General features: G+C 41.7%; 1 protein-coding gene across 7 annotated transcripts; it reads left to right on the top strand.

The window, feature by feature from the left end:
* Positions 1 to 2589: 2589 nt before the first annotated feature.
* Positions 2590 to 14891, top strand: FAIM (Fas apoptotic inhibitory molecule). Of its 7 annotated transcripts, none has more exons than XM_032869585.1 (6): positions 2613 to 2642; positions 5897 to 5955; positions 7046 to 7178; positions 7528 to 7756; positions 11439 to 11488; positions 14447 to 14891. In XM_032869585.1, the coding sequence occupies exons 2-6, from the start codon at positions 5912 to 5914 to the stop codon at positions 14594 to 14596; spliced, it is 606 nt and encodes a 201-aa protein (XP_032725476.1). In that variant the 5' UTR covers positions 2613 to 2642; positions 5897 to 5911; the 3' UTR covers positions 14597 to 14891. The 7 variants fall into 7 exon arrangements, with proteins under 7 accessions (XP_032725479.1, XP_032725476.1, XP_032725478.1 ...); XM_032869584.1 differs by lacking the exon at positions 2613 to 2642 and adding an exon at positions 2779 to 2806; XM_032869586.1 differs by lacking the exon at positions 2613 to 2642 and adding an exon at positions 2917 to 2932.
* The last annotated feature ends 3829 nt before the right edge of the window (positions 14892 to 18720 follow it).

Below are 18720 nucleotides of genomic sequence, written 5' to 3'. Positions count from 1 at the left end.
AGTAAGTTCAGAAAATCAGTCAATACATTAACAATTCCTTTTTCAAAAGGAGGCCGAATGAAAGCACGAAGAATGGTGAATGAAAACATTTTGTTACTCTCTTAAACTATGTCACTGATGGTCTGGCTGGTTCAGTCGGTAGAGGATGTGACTCTTGATCTCAGGGTTCTAAGTTCAAGCCCCACGTTGGGTGTAGAGATTACTTAAAAATAAAATCTTTTAAAAAGCAGTCCATCAATCAATCAGTCACTGATGTCAAAAGACAAACTGGTGAGAGGCAGTTCTAGAGGTTAAGAACAGCATCTAGGTACCCTGGGAAACAAGGAAATAATCTGTGAATGAGAATAAAGTCAAAAGCATGGGTCATCTGGCTGGCTCCGTAAGGAAAGCATGTGACTCCTGATCTTGCGGTTGTGAGTTTGAGCCCCATATTGGGCACAGAGATAACCTTGAGGTGGGGGAGGAGGAGGGTCAAGTCAAAAGCAGGATCAGCTGGACTGAACACATTTTATACTCAAGTTCACTACCTTTCACAGTATTTTCTTCAGACTTTCTTTCCGTAACAGTTCTGTCTAGTAACAAGTGACTAATGCTACCATCAGTGTCATGGTCCCCGGGAATGAGTAGGTGGAAAATGTAGCCCAAACTGGTATGTTCCTCAATTCAGGTATCCTAGGAATTATACCAAAGAGAAAACAGTGACACAGAACAAGCCACCTGAGGAATCAGATTGCGCTGACTATTCTTGGTGCAAACATGAGTGCACCTCGGTGATCTGTGGGCAAAGGAGGTTCCCAGGCCTCTAAGGAAGGGCCCAGATATTTCTTCAGGCACATTTAACCATTTTGTCATCACAAGCCCTGTTAACATGACACATCTGGCTCTACATGCTGGCCCTGTAACTTCTGAAGGGCTTTGGGCCCTGTAATGTAAGTACTGGGCTGTTGTGAAAAATACAGGCAACAATATATAAGGACATAGCAAGCATCCAATAAATTACATCTTACTGGTCTTAAAAAGGATATCCAGATGCCTGAAGTTTTACAAGAAAATATGACCCTTCATTAAATGGTATCACTGAGCTGCTCCCCAACCAGGGTTTCCTGATCCCAACCCAACAACTCAGCATTGTTTCTTAGAAAAAATAAGGACCAGAAAAAAGTAATTAGGAATATCATTCAGCTAGCCTTATCCCATCGCTGGAAATTTCCACTCTGGGGCCTTTTACCTTTCCCCCCTACCTCACTCTTTCAATAATTATTTATTGAAAACTCTCTGCTCAAGACACTGGTTTAGAAGAAAATACTAATGTGAAAAGTCTTTGTCTTCCAGAAGCTTTCAGTACAGGGTTGCAAACAAAAAATCTGTGCTCACAAAGCAGAATCCGTATGACATAATTTGCTTAAGAATTCAGTCATTATTACTTTGCAGACTGATTAACTTAATAGGTTGTTCCTTTTTGTGTCTCTATCCCCCTTCTCTCACATACTCGCTCAGCATTTAGAAATGACTTCAACTCTACCAACCCTAAAGATAAAACTATCCTTTGTATTAACCTCAAGCAGGAGGAAGAAATTACACAATAGGGCATGGATGCCTCCATGCCCCTCCAATCTTCTGGGCCGTCAGAGTCCCCACCAGAATACCGTCAAATGTCTGTATATTATTGTCCCCGGGACCACTCACTGACCTCCTCAAATGGTCCACTCAACAACTCTCCTCCCTCTCTGCTGGCCGCGAAAATGGAAACCACCTGAAATTTACCCAGGCATGCTCTACATTCATTCCTTAAACAAGTATTTATCAGAGCCTACTATGAGCCTGCACTATGAAGATGTGCGAGATACAAGAGTGAAGGCCAAGCAGCCACAGCCCCTGCCTTCAAGAACCTCAGTCCACGACTAAATTACCCATTAAGCAAAAATTACAGAAATAACTGCACACCCTGACAAGGGCTAAGGAGAATTCCAAGGGTTCAGGGCCTGGATAATTTTCCTTAGAAAAATATATGTCCTACAGCAAGCTCAACAACAAAGTGGAGGATAACTAAGGGAAGAGGCAGGGAGGAGTGCCCAGCAGAGGGAAGAGCATCTGCAGAGGCCCATGGAGAGAAAAAGCTTGCATCATTCGAGAACTACATGGGGCCTCACGCATGCCTTAAGGAGCTTGGGTCTTTACAGAAGTAACCAGAACCCATAAAAAGATTTCAAGGGGCGAATGCCATAATCAGATTTAACTGCCCAGTGGCTTCAGAGCAGACAAAGGGTCTGTTTTTGCCACGGATTTATCCCCAGTGTCCGGCCCCGCGCCTTCTATCAGCGGGTCCCAACAGCCAGGGCTTCAGGTTTGGGGTTTGGGGCGAGGTAGCGCTCCTGCAAAGGGCGCCAAGCCCTCCTCAGAGGCAGCGGGCTGGGGTTGCGTCCGCGGCACTCGGAGGCGGGTGGCGGCCAGCGCTGGGCACCTCAGGGGACCTGAAGCGCCACAGAGTCGGCGCGCTCGCAACTGGCGGCGGCCAAGCTTTCAGCTTCCGAGGAGGAGGCAGCCGGTTCTCGGCGAGGGGAGCAAGGCCACGCGGCCCGGGTGGCGGAACCTGAACCCGCGCGCTGCGTGTCGCAGAACCTGCCGCGGTGCCCGGCGGCCAGGTAAGCCCCGGGGCGCAGGTGGGGAGGCCCCGGGCCGGGCCCCAGAAGCCCCTGCGCCCAGCCCTTGCGTCCCCGCTGCAGCGCGGCTGCGGCGGCCATCTCCCCGCGGCGGCGGTGGGCGCTGTGAGCGGTGGCCGTGTCTACGCGGACCGTGAGCCGGGCGGGTGAGGCACCGGGGTGTTCCGGCGTTTTCTGTCGGCCGGGCCCAGGGCGGAGGCGGGAACTGGGGGGGGGGGGGGGGGGGGCAGCCTGCGGGTCTCTCCTTCCTGGCCAGGCCCTGCGACCTGAAGGTAATACTATTCCAGCCGTTTTTTCCTGGACGCCTGAGCGGAGCTAAGGTCGTGAGGTGCTGTAACTCGGCTACTTTACCTAAGCGTGCGGCACGCGCAGCTCCCCGTGGCTTCACGTGTTTTTGTGCGACCTTTGGGCCTCCCGGGGCTGCGCTCTTGTGCGCCAGGTTGAGCGCAGCGTCCCTCCGCAGGGCCTGGCCCGGGCTGGCCGTGCAGTGTGTTTAGTGACCGCACTGCGACTTCGTGGATTCCCTCCCTGCTGGTGAACGTGGTTTGCAGTGGGTAGCCGATACGAAAAGCAATTCGTTGAGCACTGTTACGTCTGGTGTGTTGAGCACGATTTGTTTAGAGTGGATCTGTTGTAAGGCTTGTGGTTTACGGGGTAAAAATGCTCCTCAGAAAAGTTACCGGTTCTTGTACTTCCGGTAGCCTTTGGGGACACCTGGCTCCTGGAGCTTCCTGACCCACTTTGCTGGAGGTCCCAATGCTTCCCATGGGTCTGAACGCAGAGTCAACACCTGTTTGTTGAAGACTGACCTTGTGGCTGGCCTTACCTAGAGCTTTTGCTGAAATGGGAACTATGAATATCTTAGTAATTTTTAAAACGGACTTGGGTTTAGCTTGGACAGACCATAACAGCCCCCAGGACGGTTAAACCCAAGTTAAGGGCAAAATTCAAGCTGGTTTAGATGAAGAGTAGAAATGTCTTAATAGTTAGGTCTTACTCTGAAACTGACCGTTGAACTGCTAGGGAAAAGATTTTAAAAAGATTATGATGAAGCCTAGTTACTCAAAAAGCTTTCTTCCAAGACATGTAAAAAAGTTTCAAGTGAGTGACATCATCCTCATCAGTGGAAATAAATGGAATTTGTTTTTCCATCCTTTTCATTTACATTTTGTTTTAAAATTCATTTTATTTTTATTTTATTGTTATTTTTAAAGTAGTTTCCATGCCCAGCATGGAGTCCAAAGCAGGACTTGGACTCACCACCCGGAAATCAAGGCCTGAACTGAGATCAAGAGTTGGATGCTTGGGGCGCCTGGGTGACTCAGTGGGTTAAAGCCTCTGCCTTTGGCTCAGTTCATGATCCCAGGATCCTGGGATGCAGCCCCACATCGGGCTCTCTGCTCCGCAGGGAGCCTGCTTCCCTTCCTCTCTGCCTGCCTTTCTGCCTACTTGTGATGTCTGTCTGTCAAATAAATAAAGTAAAAGTCTTAAAAAAATTTTTTTTCAAGAAATAAATGTGATCTTGATTTCTCACTTCCCTTCTAATTTGTTGTGTTGTCTTTTATATTATATATGGAAAGTTATTATAATTAAGATGATACCATGCCTTATTGTAGTGTGATAATATTGAAGTTCATTATAATGGAAAACTGAGCAATTCCTTCAAGTTTGAATAATGAATTACTGAACTTTCTAGGGTCTCTAAAAGTTATAAAGCAAAATTTGAATGATATCCCTAAACCCACTCTGATTTGCAAAAAATGGCTTATCCAAATTTATATTATGCTATTTGGCTTCCTCTATTGCTGCGTATTCTCTTTGCTTTTAGAGTTGCAGGATACCCTCCACTTTCACAAGAGATACCCTAGGGCTTCCTAAGATTAGAAAAATTCACAAAATTTGTAAAGTGCTCCCAAAACAGAGGGATTTATTTTAGGTACAAAGTATTTGAGTCTTTAATTTTTATTCTAAAATTTTCATGTTTTCTGTGCTGCTGGATTGCTTTTATCAACGTTAATCCCTTCTTTAACATCTTTTTAAAAACAGTTTGTGGCTTCTGGCTGTTTCCAGCTAAAGAAGTTTGGCAATCCCATTTTTTACAAGGAGAGAGCACACTTGGACATCTATAGGGAGAAGGCCAGGCTAGAGTAGATCTGGGGAGCAAAAAATAGTTGAAGTTATTTTTCAGTAGGTTTGGCAAGGATACAGCTGTTAATCCCAAATCTCCAAACATGGAGGGTTTCCTATGCATGTGTGAATGAATATATATGTGCTTCTGATTTTAGTAAAATTTAATTAAATTACACCCCAGTTAATTCTGAGGTAATTGCATGGGAGTACTGGGCTTTAGTCTGGCTCAGGCCCTACTAGTGACCTGAGCAAACCACATAATTTTGTGGATTCATTATTGGCACTAGTAAAGTAAGTGGGCTTAAGTAAATGGGGAAATTAAGTTTGCTGTTGGAAAGTGATCTAGCCTATCCTTGGCAGCTTCCTGCAAACCAGTAATTTCTTTGACGGTATCTACAAATTTTTTTTTAATTTTTTACTTATTTTTTTAGTTAAGTAAGCTCTACCCCCGACATGGGGATTGAACTCACAACCCCGAGATCAAGAGTCATGTGCTCTACCAACTGAGCCAGACAGGTGCTCCTAAAATATTTTTTAAATTATATATTCTACCATAATATATAGCCTTCTAAAACTGAATATTAGGATTGCATTTTAAATTTGTTACCACCGTGTAACATCGATGCTTCCCGAAGATGTATACTGTTTATCCTGGAGTTTTATGTATTCCCTGACCCACTGCCTCATAGCCTTGGGGCTTCTTATACCTCAATTTGAGAAGCATGGGACCCAGAGGACGGGGTTTCTAGGTCTCTTGCAGCTCTGATGTGGTTATCACATTTGAAATAAACTCTAGGTCTCTTACAGCTCTGATGTGGTATCATATTTGAAATAAACTAGAGTCTATTCTCTAGTTTTAGGAAGTTAAAAATTTATAACAGGGAAAAATATGATTGGCCAATTTGCATGATTTAATTTCTTTTCCTGACAACTGGAGATTGCAATTCTATTGTATGTATAAGCTGTTTCATCAGAAACTGCATGCAATTTGAGAAATGGATTGCAAACTTAGAAAAAAACCCTTTGCAGATGTCCTCTTTGTTGCTCTCAATCTTTCTTTGCTGCAATTCTGCTTTTTTCTTTCCTGCCTGCTAATTGGATTAAAGACTATTTTGCCAACCATGGCATCTGGAGATGACAGTCCTATCTTTGAAGATGATGAAAGGTAAATGTCTTGCGTGGCAATAAAATTAGCTCTTGAAACTTTCAGGGTTGTTTTAATCACTCAGGTATTATTTATCCAGTCTACTTTGTTAAGGACACATTTTTTAAACTTGCCGATTGCAAGATGGTTTTGCTTTTCTGTGACTTAGAGCAAGGGTAGTAAACACCTGGAATGGAGGTGGCCGCTAATGGCACACATCTTTTCCTATGGGGCCTGGATGTAAGGTCTCCAAATCTGTGTTAGCCCCAAGTTCTCAGCAATCACTTTGAGACGATATAAAATCCACTTACCATTTCTGATGTAGAGTACACAAACATTAGAGTGAATAAAGAGTAAGATGTAGTTAAGAGAGCAGGCTCAAACATATTCTGTATATAGGTATTACATAATATATATATGGCACTCATGCTGGGCACAGATATAAATATTATATATTTTATATTAATTAATATCAAAAGTATGTATTTAAGTTGTGCCAGATAAAGCATTATGGCAAAAATCCTTTATTTCCTAAATACTGTAGTAAAGACAAGAATTACCATTTTCCATACATTTTTATTTCTTTTGTTATAGGACATTTCTTCTATGACTTCTCTTCTCAGTATAATAAATTAGAACCCTTTTTGTTAAAATGAATCCTAACTGGTTTAAGTATGAAAGGTTTGGGGAGTTCCTGTTTTGGAGTGAATGGATCTGAAAAAGAAATACCAGAATTAAATACTGTGCTTTTTAAATGGGGATGTAGGGAAGAAGTAGAGACTTTTTACTGACCTTCCCAAGCACTATTCTGTAGCCCAGCTTAGAATGCTATCCTGGATAGGTTCTTAATCCTATTAATATTAAGGTGACTTTGTTTGGAATTATCTGACTGTATATCCATATATAGTAGTTTCATCTTAAAGAAAGAGTAAGAGGGAGAGGGAGAAGATAGTTATATGTACTGTGAGTAGAAATTCTTAGGTACCGTCACTTTAATTATCTTGTAATTTTAGGGCTTTAAAAAAATCCAATATTTTCATCTTGGAAAGATTAATTTGTTATATTCTTATTGCTTTTGGCCTATTGTAATTGCTTTATTTTATTCCCTTAGCCCTCCTTATAGCCTGGAAAAAATGACAGATCTCGTAGCCGTTTGGGATGTCGCTTTAAGTGATGGAGTCCATAAGATCGAGTTTGAACATGGAACCACATCAGGCAAACGAGTTGTATATGTAGATGGGAAGGTAGGAAGACATGGGTTACTTTGTAGAATATGGCATACATAGAAGCTTGAATTTGTTAACATAGATTCTTCATATGTAAATTCAAGGCTTTTCTCTTACATTGATTATCTTTATATTTGGGCCTGGATCATGTTACTGGACAAAGAAAACTAATAAGAGTTATAGAGTTCATAGAGTGTAACATTTAAACTTCAAGTGCTTTTATTTTCTAAAATATTTGAATCATGAAGTAATAAAATTACATCTAAATAACATTGCTATTTACTCACTTTAATTACAGCATTTCTAAAGCTAAATATTAAGTTTTCTTCCGTTTGTGTGTTTTTAACTTTCATATTTTGTTGCTTAGGAAGAGATAAGAAAAGAATGGATGTTCAAACTAGTGGGCAAAGAAACCTTCTGCGTTGGAGCTGCAAAGACAAAAGCAACCATAAATATAGATGCTGTCAGTGGATTTGCATATGAATATACTCTGGAAATTAATGGGAAAAGTCTCAAGAAGTATATGGAGAACAGGTCAAAAACCACCAATACTTGGCTATTGCGTTTGGATGGTGAGGACTTTAGAGTTGTTTTGGGTAAGTGAGTGCTATTTCTGCAGAATTTATTGGCTTTTTATGGTGGTTGTTAATTAGTTCCCCCAACTATCCAGACCCTTTATAGGAGCTTTGAGTAGAGAGAGTGTAAGTATGTGTAGGTGTATTTCTGATGTGTACCATGTGAACGAAGTATTCATTTAAATGACTGATTTAGGGGCGCCTGGGTGGCTCAGTGGGTTAAAGCCTCTGCCTTCGGCTCAGGTCATGATCCCAGGGTCCTGGGATCGAGCCCCGCATCGGGCTCTCTGTTCAGTGGGGAGCCTGCTTCCTCCTCTCTCTCTGCCTGCCTCTCTGCCTTCTTGTGATCTCTGTCTGTCAAATAAATAAATAAAATATTTTAAATGACTGATTTATATGAGAGCCAGATTTTGTAGTGATAGATTTGAGGATTATCAACAGGTTTTAAAAAAGAAATAATGATGTATTATTATTTATTATTGATATTTCTATTATTGTCATTATTGATACTTCTCTTTAAAATGATGTTTAGAGACAGTTAGAAATTTAAGATTGATCAGTAACAAGGGAATTTTTCTCTAGGTAGCAAGCAGTTTAGTACTGTAACACCTCAATATTGTCAAAGTCCAGATAAAGTAGATTACAAAATAAAGAGTAATAAGCCATTGATCTTTAAGCTAAGTTCTGTTGTTACAGATTGCCATCTATGTTGTTTCTACTGGGCCTATAAAATAAATATTTACAAGTTGCTATCTTTTTTCTCTTCTGGTACTCCCAGTATTTCCTGCTTCTCATATCACTAAAGTTAAGACCATTTGGATTATCTCAGTAATTCACTGGTTCATTTATTTAGATAATATTGAGTACCTGCTAAATACCAGTTAGCATACTATAGTATGTAGTAGAAAAAGAGATGTTGTCCATGCCTTTACGGAGTCTACAGTCTACTCAAATGCTACCATGTACTTTAAAAAAATTTTTTTTAAGAATGAAAAATGTGGGGGCATCTGGGTAGTTCAATTGGTTAAGCCTCTGACTCTTGATTTCAGCTCAGGTCATGATCTCACCATTGGTCAGGATCAAGCCCTGTGTTGGGCTCTGTGCTCATTGCAGAGTCTGCTTCAGATTCTTTCTCCCTCTGTCTCCTGCTCAGTTTCCTCTCTCTCTCTCAAATAAATAAATTAATTAATAAAATATTTTCTTAAAAAAGTGAAAAATGTTTGGGGAACTGGCTGGCTCAGTTGGTGGAGCACATGACTCTTAATCTCAGGGTCATGAGTTCAAGTCCCACACTGGGTATAGAAATCACTTAAATAAACTTAAAAAAAATGTTTATCCAGTAATTAAATGCACATAGTTGGAAAAAAAAAAAAAACCCAGAAACTCCTGTATAGCTTATTTATTGAAGAAACTAGATCAATTTGTCTTGAAGAGTTTCCTGGGGTCTGGATTTTGTTGATAGCACTTCTGTGATGTTTCTCTTTCTCTTTCTTTTTTTTTTTTTAAATATATATCATTTATAATTTTTATTTTAAGTAATTTCTGTACCCAAAGTGGGATTTGAACTTACAACCCGACGTCAAGAGTCACATGCTCTATCAACTGAGCCAGCCAGGCAGTATCCCTCTTCTCTGTTTCTAGTATTTCCCATACATTGGTAGTTGATTGAAGAATTGGTCAAATTTAGGTTTATTTATTTATTTATTTTTTTTTTTGTCAAGACTATAGTTTTATTATATCAAGAGGCACATGGTGTTTGTCAAACATTGCCCCTCCTGGTGTTTTTACTGTTTTGTGCTCCCAGTACCCATTTCTTCACAGGTTCTCCAGCTGAGCATGTTGTCAGATCTTAAATTTTTTTTTAATATTCTGCTACATGAAAAATGACATTTCAGAGTTGTTTTTATTTGCCTTTTTCAAAATTAAGTGAAGTTGAACATCTTTTCACATTTGAGGTCCTTTTGTTTTTCTTTCCTGATAATGCATCTTCATGTCCTTTGACCTACTTTCTTTTGGGTTGTTGGTCTTTTTCTTGTTGATTACTCAGAGTCTCTATGTTAGTAAGATTAGACTTTTGTCTGTGCTGTGAGCTTTGCTTATTTTTTTCCACTTTGTCATTTATTGTATGACTTTGCTTATGCACGTATGTGTTTTCTTAAATGATGTAGGAATATTTTTTACTTTTACGTAGTTAAATGTATTGCAATTTTCTCTTTTGTCTTCTGGGTTAGATTTCTTCAGAGGCACATTAATAATAGCTTTATAGAAGGTCTGAGTTCAGTAGGCAAACTAAATAAATTCCAGTCTTCACCACCATCATGGTTTACTTCAGCGGTGTATCCTCTGCTTGGGTGTTGGGATGAGCTCGGTTTCCCTACAGCTGCTGTTGTTGATATGCGCCGCCCCCACCACCCCCCGCACCCCAGACTGCCACTAGGGCAACCATGGCCCACATCTCCTGGGCCCCTTGGCCTCTCTCTCCTTTAACCCCGTTCAAAGGCCTATTTCCATTCTCTGAGGCTCCCATCTCAAGGTGTGGGGAGAAAAGAGTCCCTACTAGACTGTGTTCCTGGAGTAGATAGGCTGTTAGAATGAAGTGCCTGCCTGGTACCTCAGCCATGACCTGCAGGCAAGTTTTTGACCCCCAGGCTTCTCACATGCACACAGGTCCCGATTCTAGGCTTCTTATAATGCCCACGGTTCATCTCGTGGCTGCTTGATGAGTGCAGTCTTCTCCCCCGCCACCCACCAGAACACTGATATTCACACTTGGGTCTGGGGATCCTCCCCCAAAATGCACACGTGTCTGTGCACACTTGCATACATGTATATGCCTCCCAAAGCGAGCCCTAACACCTAAACTAATGCTCAGGTGGCTCATGGTAGCAGTTTGCTCCACAGAGTCCGCACAGTCCAGCAGTGATGCCTGTGTTTTTCCTTATGATCCAAAAATTTTTCCCCAAAATGAAATCATTGCAAAAATGAATAGAGATTATTGGGCCCTCCAGTAGGAAATTTAAGGTTAGATTTCTAAGCCTGAATGCTGTCCATCCTACATGAACCCTGTCGCAGCCTTTCTCGGTGACCTCTTTGCACCGTCGTCCACTGGGCTCTGTGTGCAAGGTGTTGGGGGATTATCTGCTCACTGACGACAGTCTGTGGTGAGGGCCCTCCTCACACTCATTTCTGTGCGTCCTTAATCCTGAAGTTTGTGTTGCAGTGTTTATTTTGTTCAACAGGGCTTCATCCATTTGTGCTGAGGCCCTGATCATTTCTTAAAAGATTATTTTGTTTCATTTTTATTTTGTGAACCAAGAGTAAACAGTTTCTTCAATTTTAGAAAAATTGGAAAGCCATGAAAAGTTAATGGAGTTTTAGAAGTCCGGTATATCAAACTTCTTTTAAAATAATAAATAGTTGGGGCACCTGGGTGGCTCAGTGGGTTAAAGCCTCTGCCTTCGGCTCAGGTCATGATCCCAGGGTCCTGGGATTGAGCCCCCACATCGGGCTTTCTGCTCAGCGGGAAGCCTGCTTCCCCCTCTCTCTCTGCCTGCCTTTCTGACTACTTGTGATCTCTCTCTGTCAAATAAATAAATAAAATCTTTAAAAATAAATAAATAAATAAATAAATAAAATAATAAAGAGTTAATTTTATGTCTGAGTCATAGATTATAACTTTTTTTTGTTGTTGTTACTTTTACAGAAAAAGACACTATGGATGTATGGTGCAATGGTAAAAGAATGGAGACAGCAGTAAGTTGATCCTTTGATTACTCTTAGTGCCATGGGTAAGGGTTGCCACTGAAATGTTGCTGTGTTTCCTAATGATGGAGATTGATAATTAACCAAGGTCCTCTAGGTTAAGAACAAGAAAGAGATGAAGTACTCCTGACTCCAAATTCTGGAGACCTTTCCAGGAGAGCATCTGGGGCAGGGAGGGGTTGGAAACACCTTCTGTTGAGAGCTGACCCCAGCTCACATGCTGCCTTTCCTCTCCTGCACCAGGCTCTGTCCTAAAAGGAATTCACACATCTATCAAAAACTGCCCCACAGAGGTTGGCGTCCTCCTGTGTTTGTCCAAGTTAAGGTTGGGCTTCATTCCACAGCTCCTCAAACCTGCATGCATAGGAATCACGTGGGATCTTGTTAAAATGCAAATTCTAACATTTCCCCTGGTACCAATGCTGTATGTTGCCCCACGGGTCATGCTTGAAATAGGAAGGCTTTACACCATACCCTCAAAGCAGATAGGACTTTTCTAAAAGTGGCATTTTTTAAAAAAAGGAGGAATATACACATGTCAGATGACACAAAGGCAGATAGGAAAGGGCCCTGTCACCAACCCCAGAAGATAGGTGGAATGTGTAAACCAGCAGTGCCCAGAGGCTACCCCACTCATTGTGGCCAAGCATGATGACATCCACATCTAGCCCCACAGTGTCTGGTCTTTGCTGGCAGCTGCTTGCACCACTATGGCCATGGGTGGGATGACTATTGGAGTGATTTCAGCGAGAATGAAATAGCGGTGTGCATAGCACAGGGAGCAAGCAGAAGCAGAGGAGACCATCAAGGGAAGCATGGAGTGTGGGACTGGGAGCTGCAGTACCTGGGTGGAAATTTGCCAGGGCTGGGGAGTCTGCTGGCAAGCCAGAGGTACTATCCTCTGTCCCCACCTTTCATGCTGGCTTCCAACATGAACACCAGGCCTAGAGATAATGGGACCCACTCTGCTCTAGTCAGGTTTAGCTAGTTGTCCATGGTGGGTGCTGCCCTTGTCTCCTTCATCTGGGCTAGGTGCAGGAAGGTGAGGAGCAGTGCTCGGAGGGCAAGAGGTCTGGGATGAGTTTGTTCAGCTGCTATCTCGGACCTGCCTGCTGGGTTTTGTGGCTGTCTGCTTCTGAGGAAGTGCCTATGCCAGAAATCAAACGCTACAAAAATAGATGCTTCTCTCTTTCTTAATCCTGGTTTGAATTCTTGAAGGGTTATTGAATCAGGGCTCACTCAGAATCCATCGCCAGAGCTTGAGCAGGTTTAGATCTACTGATTTAAATCTACAGCTCTCTGGGTTCAATCTACTGATCCAGACTTCTTTTACGCAGAGAGGTTTGGAGAACTCTTCAGTGTTTTATGGCCCCTATGGAATAGCTTCAGTTATCATTAGCATGGATCAGGCACCTACTGATCCTTCCTGTCCTTTCCTTCCTTCCCTGGAATTCTCTAGATGCCAAATTGGCAGTTTTGAATCCTGTTCCCTCCCCCTCAAGGAATTCTCCAGTGCAAGTGTAAAGAGATGTTTTGTGATATTAAGAATGTGGTTGTAAATAAGAAGTTCAAAGTCTTGTTCTTATACAATGTCTTTGTTCCTCAGTAATTAGCAGGAAGCCACAGGTGTTTGGACAATAGCCCTTTAGTGCAACCCAGTTCCCTCCTCACTATAACTCAAACTGAATTTGCAGAGTAGTTTCTGCAGCTCCGCATGTGGGCAGCCTTCCCCAGTAGGTGCTCACCTGCTCTTGCTGCCCGTGAGCTACAGTTTATCTCCTCCTTTATCTTTCCATCTCAAAGCATCATGACCAAGATTATGTATCTGGCAAATTCTGCACCCACAGGGTCTTGTGGTGGTGTCAGTACTCCTCCGGTAAAGAGCTATGGGCCAGGATCTCCCCACAGCTCAGAAAAAGCTCTTCCTGGTGTGGCCTGTGCTCTCTCAGGCTGGGTAATGCTGTGGGGCCTCGATGGGTCGGGTCCAGCTGCCAGGAAGCTCGTGGCCAAGTTTTAACCCTGGTTGTGCTTTCTTTGCTTTCTGGCATATTCCACTTTCATCCTCAAAGCCTCCTGTTCTTCCTTTCTTCTCTGCACTACCTGGCCCCTATCTTTTTACTCTAGATTAACTCCTGTTCAGTAAAAATATAATATGAGCCATAGATATATATCCAAAATATTATAATTTAACATCAATATTAAAAGTTTTTAGAGTTATTTTCCATTCCTGTTTCATTCTAAGTCTTCCACACTCCTTGTCTGTTTTGCAATGAAGCAGCACATGGCATTTCAGACTCAGCACATTTCAAGTGCTTGACTGCCACACACGACTGGTAGCTGCTGCGTCGGACAGAACAGGGCGAGCTTGGGTAGCGCTTGGTCTTGTTATCTGTGTGTTTTACTGTAAGTCACCTTGCATTCTGAGGAATTGGGTTTTCAGAGTGGGCTGAGAGCATTCTATCCCTTCCTGATGGTTATTTTGCTACTCCGTGCCTCGATGCCCTGGTCTGTACAGTGAGGAGAGTAATAGTGCTGCTGTCAGGTTATGAAGAAGGTGCAGTGAAGTAATGCTTGCACACTGTTCTTGATACAGAGGACGTGACTCAGTACAAAGTAAGTGCTGGCGATCATGCTTCCCACTTGTACTTTAGTAGTCAGTGTTGTCTCATAGTGCATGTTATAGACACACAGCCATAAGACGTAAGGGCTTTTTTTTCCCTCTGAAACTTAAGATTGTTCAAGATAGTAAGCGGGTACAAATAAGGAATGTTCAGTTCACAGCAGACATGGAAAAGCATCTAGCAATACAAGCTTCTGACTTTAATTTTCCCAAGTCTAACATTTAGCTAATAGATACTTCATTATACCACCCTTTTTAGATGGTGTTGATACTCTAGACAAAGATAAATGTTTCTGGAACACTAATTCCTCCTTCTTTTGTTGGCCTAGGGTGAGTTTGTAGATGACGGGACTGAAACTCACTTCAGTGTTGGGAACCATGACTGTTACATAAAGGCTGTCAGTAGTGGGAAGCGGAAAGAAGGGATTATCCATAGTCTCATTGTGGATAATAGAGAAATTCCAGAGATTCTTGAATGACTTCATGATAATGAATTTTAATCTTAAGATGTAAAGATCAAGACTTTTAAATTACTGTGGTAATTAAATATGTTCAATATGTACTTTTCAGTACACTTAGTCTGCCAGGTGTTTATTTTTTAATTACTTGAAACTGTAATATTCCAAGGGTCAAAAAAAATTATGTACAATCATAAAAATTGCAATTTATTTTGTAAATAATGTAAAGTGTTTTAAAGCCAAATGGAAAACAAGATATGGACCAAAATCACTTGTGTTTTACAAGAGGAACTTTTACTATAATAAATGCTATAAAATAAAATTGGTGCTGCTTGATTTGTGTTTCTAAAAATGGGTATCTTCATTGAAAAAAAAATTTTTATGTTAGAGAGAGAGCACATGAACCAGGGGAGGGGGCAGAGAGAGAGAGAATCTCAAGCAGAATCTGTGTGAAGCACAGAGCCTGATGCAGGGCTCGATTTCATGACCCAAAGATCATCACCTGAGACAAAATCAAGAGTTAGACACTTAACCGACTGTACCACGAGGGGCCCCTATCTTCATATATTTTTAATCCATACAGGTAGATTGTCTCTTTAGTTTAAAGCATTTGGTACATAATGATATGATTAGTGTACCTGGAGAAAATGAGAAACATTTTCTGTCTGAAAACTTAAATACCAAATAGTGTCATGTAAGTATTTAATTAAAAATGGGTTTCTGAAAATGTAAGCATTTTGTTTAATCAGCACAGTGAAGACAAAAGAACAAGAGGAAGAAGGAAACTTCTTTACACCAGCCTGCCTCAGTTGCATCCTCAGGCAGTGCTAGAAAAGTGGAGCTGCATCTGGTGTTGGGAGGTGACAGCAGCGTGAGGCAGGCCTGGCCTCCTCAGGAAGGTGAGTGCCTGAGATTATGCACTCAGTGCTCTGCTTAGACAGTCTTTCAGGAAAGGATATCGCTTACCAGTAGGGCCTTTTGTCAGGGTGTCTCATGTCTGTTACAACACCGTGATCCTCTAAGAGGAGGGGTTCTTCATTTTCTTGACTTGCTCTGTCCAATATGAGAGCCATTAGTTATGTGTCTATTTCAGTTAAATTAATTAAATACAGTTAAAAAAATTCCTCCATCACACTAGCCACACTTCAAGTGCTGGGTAGTCACCTGGGACTGGCGGCAACCGCATTAGACAGTGTGGACGCAGACATTTCCATCATCCTCCCACATTCCGTTGGATGGCACTAGCCTGCCTATGCATTCTCAAGTTTACTGAGCTTCTCACTAGTGGCACAGGCAGGATTTAAACCCAGGTTTTTTCTGACACTGAAACCCTCCCACCTTACTACTATCTCCCTGCCACTAATGTACTTCTAAGAGATGTGGGGCAGAACAGAGGCACAACCAGGTTCAAGCACCAGGAAAGAACTAAGAAGAGAACAGGAGAACAGAGAGGAAAGGTGGCTCAAAGAGGCCTGGGCCAGGCAGGCAACATGCTAGGTGGCAGAGAGAGCATATTAAAATTAGCCTGTAACTACTTGCTTCCTCTAACATTTTTTTTTCAATTCTTCCCAATTGGTGGGTCCACAGACTACCTTGACAGAAATGCCCCCCTGCTCTCCCTTGTCCACCCCCTGGCTCTGCTTCACTGCCTGTGGAAAACAGGAGATGAACAAAGAGGCACTCTTTTGAGGCTTCTTAAACTCATATTTGTTTTCAAGTGTTTGGGTATTGTTTTCTTTTCTCTTGAATAATGGGCTGCTTTTAATGGCCATATTCTATCTGGGACACCAAAAAAATGTTTTAGACCATGTCCAAAAGCAAAACAAATGTTTTTAGTCACTTTGTTTTGAACTCTAGTTATTAGAGATCAAAACCTATGCATTGCATCCCACAGCAAACACTTGAGGATACAGTTTGATTCAGGCTTTTGTGGAAACCAAACCCAGGGATGTAGTTTTGCTTCAGATTCGGTGAACCCATGTTTGTTTTGTTAGTGCAAAGCAGCATGGTGATGTAAAAGGAACATGGCCTGGATTTGAAGTTTGGTACAGGGTCAGTTCTTGAGCCTCAGGCTCCTCATCTTAAAAAACTAGCCTATTTGTTTTGTTGTTTTAGTTGTTGAATGATATACTGCAGATGTACAAAAAATAGAAATGTAACAGATAGTTGTATTATGTATTTTTTTAAGATTTTATTTATTTGTCTGAGAGAGAAAGAGCACAAGCAAGGAGAGCAGCAGGCAGAGCAGGCAGAGAGAAAAGCAGGCTCCCCACTGAGTAAGGAGCCCAATGTGGGACTTGATCCCAGGACCTGGGGGTCATGACCTGAGCCCAAGACAGATGCTTAAGTGACTGAGACATCCAAGCATCCCAGTTGTATTATTATTATTTAACTGGGCATACCATTCACTCAGTTTAATAACAAAAGCATTACAGTACTGAAGTGCCATAGGCCTTCCCTATCCCAAGGCCCCTATGTTGCCCAAGTGATCACTGTCATGATTTGGATGTTTATCATTCCCATGCAAGTCTACATTCTTTTACCATATAGGCATATATCTCTAAACAATAAACAGTATTATTTAAAATGTTAAATATCCTATTCTATGTATCTTTCCTGCAACTTGCCTTTTTTCCCCTCTCAACATTGTTTTTGAGATTTATCTAGGTTCACATGTGTAACTCCAGTTCCTTTTAACTCTTGCTTTCAACCATACGAATTTAGCTATCACTCACCTCAGTAGTTTTTCAGAAGCTCATTAATACCATCAGTGCTCTAGTGAACATCTCTATGTGTGTCCCTTGAGGATATACATCAGAGTTTCTCTTGGGCCTTGCTGTTTAAAGTTGTGTCCCTGGACTAGCAGTAATGAGATCACCTAGGAGTTTGTTAGGAATTAAGAATCTCTGGTCCTTCCCCAGGCCTACTGAATCAGAATCTGTGTTGTTGTTTTTTTTTTTTTAATATTTTATTTATTTATTTGACAGAGATCACAAGTAGGCTGAGAAGCAGGCAGAGAGATTGGAGGAAGCAGGCTCCCCGCTGAGCAGAGAGCCCGATGCGATGTGGGGCTTGATCCCAGGACCCTGAGATCATGACCTGAGCCGAAGGCAGAGGCTTTAACCCACTGAGCCACCCAGGCGTCCCCAGAATCTGTGTTTTAACAAGGCCCTGTAGTGATTGAGCGCTTCTCAACCTCAAAGATTGAGAAGATCTCTTTGAGATTGAGAAGTACTGCCCTAAGGATACTCAGAGGTAGAACTGCTGAATCACAGGGTGGGTGTATCTTCATTATTAGGTATTTGCCAAATTGCTTTCAAAGGTGGTTGTACCATTATAAGTTTTGACCAGCAGTAGAAGTTCTTTTCCTCATGTTTTCAACACTTAAAGTAGTCAGGATTTTAAAATTTTGCCAATCTAATGGTTTTTTAAAAATCGTATCTTTTTACTTTATTATTTTTTAAATTTGTATTTATTTATTAAAGTAATCTCTACATCTGATGTGGGGCTTAAACTCACAACCTGAGATCAAGAGTTGCACAGCCTTCTGGGTAAGCCAGCCAGGTGCCCCGAAAAAAAATGGTATCTCATTTTATTTTCTCTGATGACTAGTGAAATTGATTGTCTTATATGTTTATTGGCCACTCAGGTTTTCTCTTCCAAGAACTACCTTTTCTTTAGCCTATTTTCCTACTGAGTTGACATTTTCTAGTAGATTTGTAGTAGTTCTGTATATATTCTGGAACTAATCTTTTGGGTATAGCCTTCCCCTTATAGCAGTCCAAAATTTGCAAGAGATCAACAAATCTCCCAGTCGTCCCTCTAAATTAACACAGTATCTCCTTTCTCTAACAAGCTTGGAGGGCAGGGACCACATACTATTGTATCCCCTAGGATTTAGCACACCCCTCACTGACAGTAAACAGTGAGGTTCATGTTACTACGGCTCAAAGGTCTGGGCTGGAGCTATACATAACGGCATCATCAGCATTTGGGGAAAGTTAAAGCAATGCGAATGGATGATATCAGCTAGGGAGTTTGTACAGAAAAAAAAAGAAGGGAGCTTAAAATTAAACCCTGAAGAGCTACAGTATCTGAGACTGGCCAAGGACAAGGAAGATTTTCATTAAGTAAGAAAATCCTAA

Source organism: Lontra canadensis, unplaced genomic scaffold (assembly GCF_010015895.1).
Source record: "Lontra canadensis isolate GAN:19392208 unplaced genomic scaffold, GSC_riverotter_1.0 scaffold38, whole genome shotgun sequence".
Lineage (NCBI taxonomy): Eukaryota > Metazoa > Chordata > Mammalia > Carnivora > Mustelidae > Lontra > Lontra canadensis.
Note: the sequence above shows the minus strand (reverse complement) of the source record. Positions and strands in the feature narration are given on the sequence as shown.